Source organism: Lissotriton helveticus, chromosome 1_1 (genome assembly GCF_964261635.1).
Source record: "Lissotriton helveticus chromosome 1_1, aLisHel1.1, whole genome shotgun sequence".
NCBI lineage: Eukaryota > Metazoa > Chordata > Amphibia > Caudata > Salamandridae > Lissotriton > Lissotriton helveticus.
In genome coordinates this window covers 644,380,285-644,396,361 of record NC_136057.1, presented here as the reverse complement: position 1 = coordinate 644,396,361, position 16,077 = coordinate 644,380,285, and the positions used below count along the sequence as shown (strand labels likewise).

The 16,077-nt window shown below is 43.5% G+C and overlaps 1 protein-coding gene across 1 annotated transcript in view; it reads right to left on the bottom strand.

Moving 5' to 3' along the window:
* The window catches only part of CD36 (CD36 molecule (CD36 blood group)), a 538,852-nt gene that overhangs the window by 120,416 nt on the left and 402,359 nt on the right, over positions 1–16,077 (bottom strand). The window contains exon 9 of the mRNA XM_078674174.1: positions 2,832–2,950. Within this exon, the coding sequence (XP_078530300.1) occupies positions 2,832–2,950 (119 nt within the window). The remainder of the gene's footprint in view (positions 1–2,831; positions 2,951–16,077) is intronic.

Below are 16,077 nucleotides of genomic sequence, written 5' to 3'. Positions count from 1 at the left end.
TAGAAACCAATGTCCAGCCAAACACTTGCTATAATATGAAAAGGTAATATTTTATTTCTAACTCTACACATACAAAGAGATGCAACATTCATATGCAACACAATTCGTGCTGAGGTCAGAGATTTAGTAGCCATCAGGCGAATCCCTGTCCCACCCTCCTTCATTGTAACATGTTTAGGGTTATTCCCCATTCACTGGTGGCCACATCAGGGAATGGAAACTATTAGGCAGTACTCAAGGGTTACTTTTTGGCTCTCCAAGATTTCAGTCAAAAGTGTCTATGGTGCAGCAGAACTTTCAGTAGTGAATCCCCTGCGTCCCCAAAGGCTTTACTTTAAGTCTTATCCACTCCTGAAGCTTTGTTGTGGCTAGGCTCGCCCATCACAGCCTCACCTCAGTCCCGAAGGCTTTGAGTATTTGGTTCTAGCAACCCCCCTTACCAAACGAAGTGGCTGCGGTAACTTCCTGGTGTAATAAACTTCTCAGATACAATCGCCAACACCATGGCGGCCCCTCCTAGCATATGGGGTCACCACTCAGGTGTTCACAAGTCCTGGCACTCTGGTCACTTTACTTCTTCACTGGTGGCCGCCTCTAGCATACAGGGTCAATGCAATGAGACCGTGTGGGCTTGGCACCCTCCACACAGGAATCAATTCTTGGCACAGTCTACGGCATACCTCTCCTGGTATATGGATGTCACCAAAACAGTCTTGCACATGGGTGATGGCCAGATCCACGATCAGCTGTAGCTTCACATCTTAAACAGGGAGTCCTCACTGTAGTGCTCTCCACTGGATCTCACTCTCTCCAGCGCTCTCGTCCTCATCACAGAGAATAGTTCTCTTGGCAAGCAGGCAGTGACCATTCACATCTGGACATCAGCCACCATGAAATGTGTATCAAAACGTTAATCCCAGATCCCCCAATCCTACTCTTCAAGATTCTCTTATCAGCCTCATCTCCCTTCCTGACATGTGTCCAGACTTCTTCCTTGTGATCTATCACTGAATCAAAAAGCAGTCTTTGGAAATGTAAATTGACTATTCCTTTTCCCTTCCGTGTGTTCCCACCCAGCTCACAGGAATGCAGCAATACACAAATCTGTCTGGGGGCTTCTTTTCCTCCCAAGGTCATTAGAAGGGAGCCTGGGTTGCACAAAATGGAACCCAGGGTCCACCATGCACTGCACCATTGCAGAAACACACAGCACACTTTGGGTCCAGCACTGTTTCCTTTATGCATTGGACCAAGACATACACACATCCAATCAGCACACACATGTAATCTTTGTGCACTGTTCAGAATTGAAGCTTTTGTATCTTTAACTAGGGAGTGCTATCCTAAAGCAATCTGTCAGCACACACCCTTCACTATATATGCACTGCACAACTCTTCACCCTTCACACACTGCACAGCACTACATCTCTTATATAATTTTATAATTTAATCCTTTCAGGCAAACATACAGCCAGTATATGTACTAACCACACATTTATTGCACCGTACTGAACCACCCTTGTACTATACCCTTCCCAGGCATACATATAACCAATGCAGTCACTACTCCTGCACGATTCAGCACTTCATATCTATCTGATGCGGGCCAATGATGAGTTAAGCCCACACCAGTTGAACTTTTATGAAGGTGAGTGAGCCTCAGTAAAACATGGTAAAAAGATCCTGTTCACTACTACTGATCACTACATGGTATGCTGGCACCAAAGTGGTTGTGCTGCTTAACTCCTGGAGAAGGGAGAAAACCTCCACCACTATTAGGGTAGCACTTTGGGTGTCCCTGCCGGTCCAACAAGACTGCAATCCATGAGACAGACCTATGTCATGGTGCACCCGCATGATCCGGGTTCGCTTATGACATAAAACATCTGCAATAAGGATTCATACAACAGTACCAATGGGCACTCAGGGCAGGTGTACACGTCTCTTACCATGCAAAGGAATTATCATCCCCAACACTTATAAACACAAAATACTGTGTGTGTCTACTCATTTCAGGAGTCATGGGTAAGTGTCCACACAGCTACAAATACACCTGCCAATGAGAACTATTTTGTGAGGGTTGTCTAAACCATACAACTATTAATATATGTGAGCCTATTTCATTTTAGAGAAGAGTAAGAGACACTTGTCTGTCTTCCTTTTCTCAGAAGGGGGTGCAGTAAACAAGTTTCCCTTGAGGCTAAGGAACTAGTTCTGATTGTGCCCTTGAATTTGGGTGGCTGACTTCATAACAGTTGACTTAGTGTGATGGGCTGGTACATGATGTGAAGGTAGCTCCTTACCCTCAGAGTTTCTTTAATTCTTATTTTCTTATGGTGAAGCTACTATCAACATATCAGTCTTGACATTCATGCAATTTATTAGGTAGGACGATAGGTAGATTAAGATACAGACATACAGACAGACAGATCATAGTTAGATAGATAGATAGATAGATAGATAGATAGATAGATAGATAGATAGACAGATAGATAGATAGATATAGATGGATTAGTGAAGTAATGTGTTCACTGTAGGGGCCTGTGTTCAACATCATTGTCACAGGTTCAAATCACAGAGGGTCTGAGCTCGATAAAATGAGTATCATTGAGTTGGGTAACAATAAACCTCAGTTATTCCACGCCAAGATACTCTGGGTGAACGTGCGCCTTGCAAACACTTATGTTACATTACAGATTGATAGATTTAAATAGAGAAAGTTCAATATCGCTCATCATCCAGGCTTCTCTTGCAGTAGAACAAAACAAATTATATTTTTTTGATGAATACAAGGCAATGTATTTCAGTCCAGACACTCTCAGATATCTTACCGGTTCAACATCTACAAAAGTCTCATGTTCTTCTTTATTTGGTTTCAGACCATCCACAGTCTCCGAAATAAAATCACTGACATAGAGAAAGTGAGGCAGCGAAAGGTATATTGGTTTTTCTGAAGAGGAGCAAAAGATATTCAACAAAATTACTATCACAAGAGTACAGTACATTGTCCCCAAAAAGAACTAAACGTTTGATGAAACACAAGCCAGTTAAAAAATATACATGTTGGCTAATATCATTGAACAAATAACTACAGTTTCACATTAATTACATCATTTTTGGTAATTAATTATTTCAGGACCATTGGGAACCAATGGGTAGTCCAGAAATATTTGCTACTCTGTCATTTATTTCTCTACTGTGTTCGAGCCAGACTCACAAGGGTAACTTACACTTTTGAGTAAGTTTACTATTTCTCAGTATTGACAAAATTCACAAAGTACACTTTTGTAGTAACTGAGATATATATATATATATATATATATATATATATATAAAAACAAATATATATATATATATATATATATATATGCTGCATTGAGGGAGTTGACATTTTGCCTTGAACCATGACAATGGCTCCAGTACAAATGTGAGTCAGGTGAGCCCTCTACGCTTGAAGGAGATGCCAGACTATGTAAAGGTCTCTGTAGCAGCCAACACAGTAACTAACGGAATTTGATAAAGGTATTCACCGAAACGTGTCATGCCACACAGTTAATAAAGCTGCCGTACCTTTCTCCGTTGTGTCCCCTGTGTCTGCTTAAAATGGAGGAAACCTACTTTGTGATGAGAAGCCTGTTAGCCAGTGACTCACAGAGTGACCCTACCGTTAAGCATTCTCGGCATCAGTGGCAACTCCTGTTTATTTGATCCGAGGTATCAGAATCTGAAAACCGCCACCCTACCCAAGAAGACAGAGGAACTGCTGGCAAGCACAGTCCATCATTGTATGGAGGGGCATGGGCATTGTTACCGTCATCTCCAGTTTCTGCTACGATTGGTGAAGTGCGGCTGGAAGTAAGGGCAAGTGAGGCGGTTTTTTATGACATCTGTACTGAGGATTCAACTTGACCATGCTTGCATATAACATCAACTCACAGCAAGCAATCAATATGTAAGCTGCAAGCATTCCACATTTCGGCTGTAAATTAAGCTGCATTGAGGGAGTTGAAATTTTGCCTTGAACCATAACGATGGCTCCGGTACAAATGTGAGTCAGGTGAGGCCTCTACACTTGAAGGAGAGGCGGGATTATTTAAAGAACTCTGTAGCAGCCAATCCTGTAACTAACAGCATTTGATAAAGGTATTCACCGAAATGCATCATGCCACACAGTTAATAATGCTGCCGTACCATGCTCCGCTGTGCCCCCCGTGTCAGCTTGAAATGGAGGAGACCTACTTTGGGATGTGAAGCATGTTAGCCAGTGATACGCAGGGGGACCCTTCCGTTAAACGTTCTTGGAATCAGTGGCAACTCCTGTTTATTTGATCCGAGGTATCGGAATCCAAGAACCCCCACCCGACCCAAGAAGGCAGGGGAACTGCCAGCAAGCACAGTCCATCACTGTATGGAGGGACGTGGGTATTGTTACAGTTGTCTCCAGTTTCTGCTATGATTGGTGAAGTGCAGCTGGAAGTAGGGGCAAGGGAGACAGTTTTCATGACATCTGTGCGGCGGATTCAACTTGACCATGCTCGCATGTAACATTCAACTCACAGCATGCAATCAATATCTAAACTGCATGCATTCCACATTTCAGCTGTACATTAGGCTGCATTGTTGGAGTTGAAGTTTTGCCTTGAACCTTAACGATGGCTCTGGTACAAATGTGAGTCAGGTGAGCCCTCTACACTTGAAAGAGAGGTGGGACTATTTAAAAGACTCTGTAGCAGCCAACACAGTAACTAACACCATTTGATAAAGGTATTCACCGAAACGTGTCATGGCACACAGTCAATAAAACTATTGCAACGATCCTGTGCATACATAAAAATCAAACTAAACAGTGTATGTTTAATCCAAACACATCAAGACAATATTCGCTGTAGAATTCTTGGTTCCTTTAATGTGTACTAGCACAGAGAACAGCCAGCCGACACGTGTTTCGTCAGAGAAACAGTGGTCTCTGACTTTTCAGGGCTGGAAATGATACAAAAGAATTCACTCAGTACAAGATACATATACTTTGGTCAATTGGACAAGTTCCCAAAATTGGGAAAAGTGACATCATCCAGCACTCGTGGAAACCAAATTGTGTTTTAAAACCCAAAGATTCTTTTGTGTATGAGACCCAGATACAGGCCTACTTACAGAAGAAATAACGTCAAAGTCGGTGGAACACACATGTTGTTTAACAGTGTACAAAGTGTGATTATGTGGCAATCGTATTCCAGAAAGATACACCAGGTGCCGCCACATAGAATAGTGACCCAACAGATCAGTGAGAGACATGTGATACACATCCACACCAGCGCCACCTATGACTTCCAAGAGTGGCAAGAGTTAAAAACCCCAATGGGCAAACGCCCCAATTGGCAAGGAAAGGTAACATACCCAAAGTCTTGGTAGATGGTAAGTGTAATCTGAATCATTGAAAAAAAGGGGGGGCGGGGTTTGAGAGAATAAAGAAGGTCACAGGGGAAGAAAAAGTACACAATAGTGAAAGTGAATCAATATATATTCAGTAGGTTGCAAAGAACAGTTATTTGCAATGATGGAAGCTAAATGTAAGTAACTCACTCCTGCACCGGTGATAAGTCCAACCCGGTCGGGTTCAGAAAAAGGGGGTAATAATCAAGTAAATTGTCTCAAGAAAGTATGCAACACTGAAAAGGAAGAGGAAGGGTGGATGTAACACAGCAGAAGGCTTGGGGTATGGGGTCCCCAGGGCCCAAAAATAATTAAGGCAAGGGGGGCCACACAACCCCCCTTCCAAAAAGCAATTAAAAAAAAAGCTGGTGTCTCGTGAGAGACCCCTCGCTCCCTGCACCAACATGCAAACGCGTCTCCTGGCACCTTCTAAGTAGGGGGATTAAGTCGCCTTGAATCTTGAGGGTCCCTGGGGGCCAATTAGAACACCAGGTACCTCCAGTAAGCACCACATAGCGGGATTTCTGAGAGTTGGTCCGAGGTCATGCCCGTTTTTACACCACTCTGCAAACACGCCTCTTGGCGCACTGCTGGTGGGGTGATGAGGTCTTTTTATGTATTTATTTATTTATTTATTATTTATTTATTAGAAAGTTTTGTATAGCGCGAACAAGACCCGTGGGTATCAGAGCGCTTAACATATAGGCGTATGAGAAAGACATATATATCAAACAGTTATACGGGTATCAGAACGTATAACATATAAGGCGTAGGAGAAAGACATATATATCAAATAGTTATACAGACAACAAATATGAGGTAGATGATAAGAGGTAGATGATAAATATAGTCAATGGTGGATATACTTCTATCACAAGTAAATTGTGTAAGCAAGTATGAATAGTTGGGTCATTGTCATTTCGTGACTAATCTATTCTAGGTAGACATATATATCAAACAGTTATACGGACAACAAATATGAGGTAGATGATAAGAGGTAGATGATAAATAAAGTCAGAGGTGGATATATTTCTATCATAGGTAAAATGTGTAAACAAGTATGATATTTAGGTCATTGTCAGTTCGTGACTGATCTATTCTAGGTAGTGTATTTCTTCATCAGAAAGCTCTTTACTTCTCGCTTAAATGATGCCACATTTTGGATCTTCCTGATGATAGGAGGAATTGAGTTCCATATTCTGGGGGCAGCTCCTGAGAACGCTCTGTCATAAGTTTTTTTCTTGTGGAAAAAGGCTGGCCGTAGTAGAAATTCTTCAGTACTCCTCGCTGGTCGATTCCCTCCCGATAGCTGGATTTTCTTCGCTAGGTATCCTGGGGTGTTGTGGTGTAGCGCTTTATGGGTGATACAAGCTATCTTCATTTGGATTCTTGCTTCATAGGGTAGCCAACTTAAAGCTTTCAAGTGTGGCGATATATGGTCGTATTTCCTGGATCCGGTGATAATTCTTGCCGCAGCGTTTAGGCATGCTTTCAATGGTGCTGTGGACATTTTTGGTAAGCCCGCTAAGGTGGTGCAGCCATATTCAATCCTAGAGATAACTAAGGATTGGATAGCCAATTTGAGATCCGCCTCTGAGATGAATGGTTTCAGTTTTCTTAAGTAGTTCAGGTGGAATCGAGCATTCTTGGCCATTGAGTTGATGTGGGCTTTCATGTCTAGATTCTCGTCCAGAGTGATTCCTAGAGATTTCGCTGACTTGATTAATGTTGGGGTGCAGTTTAGCGCAGTCACCACTTTCGTCCACTCCTTTATTTCCGTACGGCTCCTTGCTGGTGAGATTAGTATGAACTCCGTTTTGTTGGCGTAAAGCTTCAGTTGGTTGGTAGTTAACCATTGCAGAGCCATTTTTAAAGCCTTGTTCACTAGTTCCAAGTCTTTTAGGGAGGAGATCTTTAAATATATTTGCGTGTCATCTGCATACATGTGATACGATATCTGTGCTTTTTGGAGAATTTCTGTAAGCGGCTCAACGTAAAGGTTAAACAGATCTGGGGATAACGTTGATCCTTGAGGGACTCCGATTGAAATAGGGCATGGAGGTGAAATTGACTGGTTGACCAGGAATCGATGTGATCTGTTCTGTAGAAAAGAGATGAACCATTTCAGCACAATTCCTGACAGACCCATCCTGTCCCGTAACCTGGACAATAATGCTTCGTGATTTACGGTGTCGAAGGCCGACGACAGATCGAGGAGAATCAGTAGGCATGCTTTGTTTTGGTCAAGTGCCTGTAGCGCATCGTCAACAATATGGAGGATCGCTGTTTCAGTACTGTGCCCTGCTCTGAATCCTGATTGGCATTCATCAAGCAGTGAGAACTTGGTGATGTGTTGGCTTAGTTGGTTCTGTACGCATTTTTCAATTAGTTTGGCCAGTAGCGGGATGTTGGTCACTGGGCGAAAGTTGTTTGGGTCTGATCTATCTGCTGTGGGTTTTTTGATTATGGGGGAAACTTGACCTGTTTTTAGGCAGTCAGGGAGGATCCCTTGTGATAGTGAGGCATTTATAATTTCGGTCCATATTGGAATCAAAACGTGATTGATTTCTTTTACACATTTTGCGGGAAGGGGATCTTGATAGTGATTGTTTGGTTTTATTTTGGAAAGCGTTTTGGCGATACTGTGCTGGTCATATAGTTCGAACGTATCCCAACTTGCCTCATTTTTTGTTATGGTACTCTCCGTTGTAACGGCGGTATCTCTCGTAGGCATTTGTTCAATGGGAATGTTGTTTGCCACGGCGTCTTTGAGCTCTGATTCTAGTGATTTCGCCTTCTCTGTGAAAAATGTAGAAAATTCTTCACAATTTAGGGGTGTTTTTGAGTTCTCATGGGCAGATTTGGCTAATTTGTTTGATTGTTGCTTTAGGATTTCAAAGAGTTTTCGTGGTCTGTTTTTGGCACTATCCAGTTCTGACCGTATGAATTCCTGTTTTGATTTGATGATCATTTTATTATATTGGCCTCTAATTTTTCTGAGTGCTTTCAGCTCTGGGGATGAAGGGTGTTGTCTCCATTTTCTTTCGGCCATTCTCAATTTGCGCCTTTCTTCATTTAGCGATTCATTAAACCATGGATTTTTTGTCTTCTCCGAGATGTTTTTCAGTTTTAATGGCATGGTGTTATTGACAATAGCTTCGACCGTTGTTATATAGTGTTCGGTCAGTTCGTTTACGTTCTGCAGGTTGTTATGAGATTTTAGGTCCCTTTCACAGCTTTCCACTAGTAGCTCTAAGTTTGCATCTCTTGTGTCTCTAACCCATTTTTTGGTCTTGAGGGGTTGTCTGGTTGTGCCTTTTTCCATTATAGGTATCGTGAATGTTATGGCATGATGATCCGACCAGTCGCATGGTGTTATAGAGAGGATTGCTGTATCTTTGTTTCGCGCAATAATCCAGTCTAACGTCGCTCCTTTCGAATGTGTGGGTTGTGTGCATAGTTGAGTAAGGTTCAGTTCAGCAAGGAAATCTTTCAGCGATTTGACCAGTTTGTCGTTGTGGTCCTCCCAGTGTAAGTTGAAGTCGCCAAGAAATATATTATTGACGCCGTCATTAGAGTTGGTCGTTATGATCTCCATTAGCTCCTCTGTAAACTTTTCGCTGTCTCCTGGTGGATGGTAAAAAGAATGGAGGTTGAATATTTGTTTGGTAGCTGTTCTGAAATTAAGACCTAGGTATTCGCTTGATTCTAGGGGGTCGGCTTGGATTTGTTTGACCTCAATATCGGATCTGTGAATGCAGGCTATGCCTCCTCCTAACTTTATGGGTCTGTCGATTCTCAAAATGTTGAATTGGGGTGGTACTAGGAGATCCATGATAGGGGATGAGGATTCCGTAAGCCATGTTTCAGTAAGGACTGCTAAATCAATGTCCTTGTTGATGATGAGGTCAGCTATATCCGACGCATGTTTCGTTGCCGACCGACAGTTGAGTAGTAGACATGTCAGCGGTTTTTCTTTGTTGCTGAGGTTTCCATTCTTATACTCTGTGGCTGTGAGTTGTACCTGTTGTAGATTGTGAGGGTTAGATGTTCTATCATTCTTTCTCGATGTTCTGTTTGAGTCGAGTGGTACTGTTTCGATTCTTTCCTCTCTCTCGTGTTACGGTATTTCGTACGATCGGGTTAAGGCCAGAGTTTCCTCCTTTGATAAAGGTTTTGCCCTATTCGGTCTGTTGTCATTATGTTTCAACTGCCAGATCGTTTCGTTACTCTTTCTTTGTGAGCGGTGTATCACGTTTTGGATGTGCGTGACCTTGGAGTGAATGCTCGTCATCATCTCCTCGATTTTATCCATTGCCTGTGAGGTATTTATAGTGATTTGTGCCATCTTGTTTACTAGTTTCTGGAGCATATTAATATCTTTCCTGTTCTGATGTGATTTCTTAGGGTAGGCAGATCTATTGCTCCGGAGTTTGTATTTTATTCTTCTCTTTATTGGATCTGTTCTTTGTTCGTATCCCTTTCATTTGTAACACATGTTTGATTGTTCCTTCCGTTACTATTGGGGGTGTCGTCATTGCTCGCTCCGTTATGTGTTGTCATGGGTGCGTTTGTGGGTGAAAGTCTGCATGGTGTTGGTGTTATACTCAAGGGAGGTGTAGGGGGGTTGATATCTTCTCCCTCGTCCACTTCTTGGTTGTCATGGGGCATTATTCTCGAGATCGATGTATGCTCTACCAGGGAGGCTTCTTCGTTCATGAGCGAGGACGGCTCTTCTCTTTGGAGCCGGTTCTGTTCATTGTTTGTCTGATTGATAAATCTCTCCGTTCTTTCTGTCGTGTTCTCAGACTTGGACCTTGCTATCTCAGGTCTATCTTTTCGTATCGAGCTTTGAGCATGGTGTCCCCTATATCTAATGACTCCACTGTTGTTATCATTAGCGACAGGAGTGTCTCCTGGCGCGATCTGGGGTAGTTGGTGTCTTGGGTCTTCTAATGAGTCTTTCATTATTTGGAATATCTTGGCAAATTTCTCCAGTTCTCTGTTTGCTGCTTGCATCAACACTGTACCCGATTTGTAGATGGTGATACTTAGTTCTGCTCTGCATCTGTATGATGGTGAAGTCATCATTTTTATGCCATGAGGGATGTTTGTAGTCGTTTTTATGGCAAGCATCCTTGCGAAGGTGTTGCGCCATTTTGTTGTTTTGTTCGTGTAGAATATGAGGTCATTCATTGAAGCGCCATTCGTTATATTGAAATATAGGTCCGTAAATAGTATGTCTTGGTTTTTTCTCAGGGTGTCGTGTTTAAACTTTTTTGCTGCATTCTTGGATAGATTAGGTGGGTATTTTATAGTCTGAGCTTTCGAGCCTCCCGTCTCTTGGTACCGCCCGCTCATACTAGCTCTGTGTAACAAGTCTTCAAGTGACTATTTCCTCAGCTTGCTTCAGGGTATAAAGGTAGCAAGTCTTCAAGTGACTCTTTCCTCCGCTTGCTTCCGGGTAAAAATGCTGCTGATGATGCTTTGTTCCCCTTCTGTGCTTACTTTCTGAATCTAGTCTTGTTTTTTTTTTTTTTTTTTTTTATAAAAATTTGCTGTGTGAAAAATTTCAACTCAGTTTACTCCTGGTATCCTTTTTGTCAATTATAATTCCAGATGGTCACAGTTAGAGATCTCTTAGCTCTCTCGTTATCTTCTTAGTTGTATTGTCATTGGGTTGTGTAATATAGCACCCAGATAGTGCAAGATGGCTGCTGTCGGGCTGGTTCTTGTAGGAGCAGAGAAGACTTTCTCTCTTTCCACTACTTCAATTTGGTCCTTCTTCCCTGGTAGACTGTTTTTATTCCTTGTTGGTTGTTTCAAAGAGGTGCTAGCTTTCCCCCGTTCAGGAGGTGACCTTTCTTTAATTATTTAATTGTCAGCTCAGCTCAGCTTGGAGTACTCGAGCACTTAGATCGCCGGGTTATTGTTGGTCATGTCCGATTTTGGGCGCCATTTTAAGGTCAGGCAGGGCACAGTTTAGGCTCCCGACTGATTCACTCTTCATGATTTTATTAAAATACGGTCCCGCTTTCCTCCTCACTCACCGCTGGGCGCAAGGACCTCCACGGGCCCCCGCTTTCAATTGCCGTCTTGCTCCTGTCCTCTGCTCGCAATTTCCGACGTCTTTGCTGATGGCTCCGACAAGACGCTCGTCTCCGCACGCGCTGTCGAGCTCCAGCTGGGGCTGGCTAGCTACGAGATGTTCTTCCCTGCGTGAGATGGTCCTCGTAGGAGACCCCCGCCTCATCGCCTACCCGGGGGTCGTCTCTTCACCTCAGCAGCTTCCGGGCTCCTTCGGATCAGTGCTGTGTCGGGTGTACACACACCCCGTCAGCTGTCCGCCTTATGCCGCTTATTATTCAAGTCCCATCAAGCTTCCACCCGGCACTATTCGTCCTGCTTTCACCGGGCACCACGGATGGGCAGTTCTTCTCCGGCAGCTCTCAATCCTCCAGGTCAGTGTGTGTGTCCGCCATTTGCTGACCGGTCTTCTGTGTTGCCTTCTAATGCGCTCGCCACACTGCTCGTTTCGCTGTTGTAGCTACTCTGCACTTCAGTTCCTCATCCCGTAGATTTGGCAAGGGAGTTTGTTCGTCTTCTTCAGGGTATTTCTGGGATTTAAACCGGTTACGGTGATCCCTACCCCAGGAGCTCTCTCACAGAGCTCTTATTCGGCGGCCATCTTCCGAACTTCCTGTACTCTTGTGGACTTCATTCCAGGAGCAGCAGTGCACCAGGAGGCGCGTTTTCGGAGTGGTGCAAAAAGGAGGGGTGGCTAGGACCACTCTCAGCAATCCAGCTGCATGGGGCTTACTGGAGGTACCTGGTGGGCTAGTTGGCCCGCACGGACCCTCAGGATTCATGGGGACTTAATTCTCTAACCCAGAACATGCCAGGAGGTGCGTTTGCAGAGTGGTGGAGAAAGGGGTTGTAGCCTGTGTCAACCTGTCAGCTATCCCACTATCTGGGGCATAATGGAGGTATCAGGTAGGACAGTTGGCCTCTAAGGACCCCAGCAGCAAAGGGGACTTTAATCCCCATCCAACAGTGCATCAGGAAGTGAGTTTTCAGAGTGGTGGGGAAAGTGGGCATGGCCTGCTTTGAGAACTTTGAACTGCAGTAAATCCCACACTGTGGGATTGCTAAGAGGTCTTCGGAGGCCATGCTCACCTTTCCCTACCACTCTGCAAACGTGCCTCCTGGCACAGTACTAATTGGGGGATGAAGTCCAATTTACTCCAGAGGGACTTTGGCGGCCAAGTAGCCCTCCTGGTACCTCCTGTAAGTCCTACGCAGTTCTGCTCCCCTCTTGTCTCTTTCTGTACCTCTGTTGCTCCTTTCTGCACTTTTTTTGTTTCTTTCTGTACCTTTCTTGCTTCTTTGTGCACCCCTCGTGCCTCTTTTACTACCCGCTTCCCTCTGCACCCCTCTTGCCTCTTTCTGCACCTCTGTTCCTTTTTTCTGCACTTATTTTGTTTCTTTCTGCACCTCTCTAATGTTTCTTTCTATATCCCTCTTGCCTCTTTCTCCAGCCCATTTCCCAATTTCTGCATTTCTGTTGCTTCTTTATGCATTTCTCTTGCTTCTTTTTGTATCTCTCATGCCTCTTTCTGCATTGTCATCCCTATGTCTACACTTCTATTGCCTCTTTCTGCACCCCTCTTGCCTCTTTTTGCACATCTGTTGCTTCTTTCTGCATTTCTGTTGCTTCTTTCTGCACTCCTCGTGCCTCTTTCTGAACCCTGTTCCCTTTTTCTGTACCTGTGTTGCTTCTTTCTGCACTTCTCTTGCCTTTTTCTGCACCTGTTGCTTCATTCTGCACTTCCCCTGCTTCTTTCTGCATCTTACTTGCTTCTTTCTGTACTTCTCTTGCTTCTTTCTACACCTCTGTTGCTTCTTTCAGCAATTCCCTTGCTTCTTTCTGCACTTCTCTTGCCTGTTTCTACACCCCTGTAGCCTCTTTCTGCACCTCTCTTGACTCTTTCTAGACCTCACTTGTTTCTTTGTGCACCCCTATTGCTTCTTTCTGCACCCCTCTTGCTTCTTTCTGCATCCCTCTTTTTCTTTCCGCACCTTCCTTGTGTAGTGTGTTTTATCTAGGTACCTGAATCAATATCCTATTCTTTGCCCTTGTCCGGTTATAAATCAATAATATCCCTGCAACGGCACAGAAACCCTCTTCATAATTCGGTCATAGCGCATGCTGTCACATTAAGCAAGCCTATTCCTCCAGCCCCCTAGAAAGCACACCGAGTTCTTAAACAGATCCAAGCCTCCAGCAAACCTGGGAAATCCCTGCCTGCTATTGTTTTGATTTCGTCCGAGAACTCCTGTAAAGCACTGTAGGAACGACCAGTTCTTAGTGACATCTTTATTGACGTCTTATGTCCATCCTTACGTCAACCCCGGCACCTTTCAAGTATAAATATACCAACGCTGACTTAAGCAAAGACACAGTGGTGGTGAATCTGGAGCAGCGACTACTTGCCCGAGAGCCCAGCTGATGCGAGAGCCCACGGACGCTGTCCCTCCCTTTTGACGCGCTGAGAAAGACGCTGTCTTTTCTCTTGACGAGAAATCCAGCCTCCGGCGTTTCCAGCTTACCCTTGCGGGTGACTGGGATACCGAGTCCTGAGAGAAAGATACCAGCCCTCCTGCCTTCTATTACCCAGGTACTGAACTGACTAAACCCTTACAGAGAATTCTTGAGTCAGATTCTTGGCAAACCAAATTTAACTTAAACTGCTACTTACATACTCCCTCCCATGTATTAGGCTTAGGTCAGGTACACCGGGGTAGGCGTAGTTAGAAGCACCAGTTGAGTACGATTAGTCAATGTATATATGTATGTATCTATTTTATCCATTTTAAAGTATCATATGGCTAAGAAACCATATCAATGCTTTTACAGTATTATTTCATAATCCTGCTCTTACTGTATGCACTTTACTTAACTATGAGTATTGCAATTGTAGCAATTCATTGCTCAATAAATAACACCTTTTATTGAAAACGCCCGTCTCTCTTTTTCTCTGCAAATCTGGTGAAACTAAGTACGCACTTATTGACTTAGTGAAATAGCTGTCTTTTGTCTTCACACGACTCTAGAGATATACTCTTATTCGGGGAGAGCAAAGTTGTCATGTTTTATGGTTTTCAGAAACTAAATCCCTTCTTGTCTATCCAGGGAGGTTAAACTCCTCCTCGCTTATTCGAGAAAGTTTCTAGTGAACTCTGAGCTAGCTGGCAAAAAACTTAAGTCTAATATAGTCAGTAAAGACCTAGATAACCTCAGTCCTACGTCTACACTACTGAATATATTATTCCAATGCGCAGAGCCTATTGGGAATATAGGAACTACACTACATGGCGCCCAACGGTTTGGTAAGGCGATAAATCTAACGCAAGACATTAGAGTAACTCAGTCGTGCTTTTTCACACAGACCCTTTCTCCCGTAAATACTCCAAAGACGTCTGGAGTGGGTCAACGGTTAAAATCCGCCGGAACTTAGTAGAAAGAGATTTCTATGTATAGTTTTTGGTTTATTCAACGTTGAAGGATACAGTGTTCCAAAATATTGTGCACCTAATCTTTGTTTCCTTGAAAAACTTAATCTGCAACAAAAAACCTTCTTGTCAGTAAAATTTCAGACAATGAAGAAGAAAGAGAGGCAGCTAGAGTAGCAGCTCAACTCCTAGCGGATGACACAACTCTGCTACAGAATGACCCTGATGCAATACTCATCCCGGTCAGCATAAGAAAAACTATAACTCTTAAACTAATAGAAAATGGACTAACATCGAGAGGTGGTACAGTCATATTCGTAATAGAGGCACATGAATATCGGCAGACAGAGGTATTCTATTCATGGATAAACTTTCCAACAGCAAACGCTGTCACACATGAGTTCCACTGTTACAAAATAGAGGAACCTCCGGATGAGTACACCCCTTTCGAGGAGGTGGAAATCCCATTAAAATACCAAGAGCACCTGCTCTGGTTTAAAGGCGCCCTAAAACATAATAATCACATCACCAGGCTCGGTCCTCTAGGTAGACCAGGAGCAACGTGGCCGGTTCTAGCCGGCTACACACCACATCCAGACAATGAAAAAATGTCAATACCAGAACTTTTAGAACAGCTAAAACAACTGATTAAAATTCATAGACAATTAGTCCAATATGTAATGCGGACTTCAACAGTTCAACCAGCTATTAACATTCCACAGCTGACCCCTCATCAGGGGAATACAAATAAAATAACACCACAGAATATACAGTCATGTCTGGGTAAAGTACCCGCAAAACGGGAACAAATTCCATTCTGGTTAGCACAAAAAATCACTCAAATAGAGGCAGTATTTCCGGATACTACCCCTACTGAGAAACACAGAACTCTGACTATCTGTCTTCCAATGGGGATCACACCACATGTGGAGGACTGTGACACTTGGGGCACAGTCTTTGCTTCCATTTACACAAAAACACATGGTGTTCCGTCCATGGCGGTAATACCTGATGTGCTAAGACAGATTCAAAATGAATACGGTCCAGAACCTGCTTTAACGCTGGGTATGAAACTACTGAAAGACTTCAAGCAGGTCTCAGCTTTATTATTATCAAACATAAAAGGAGAAGCAG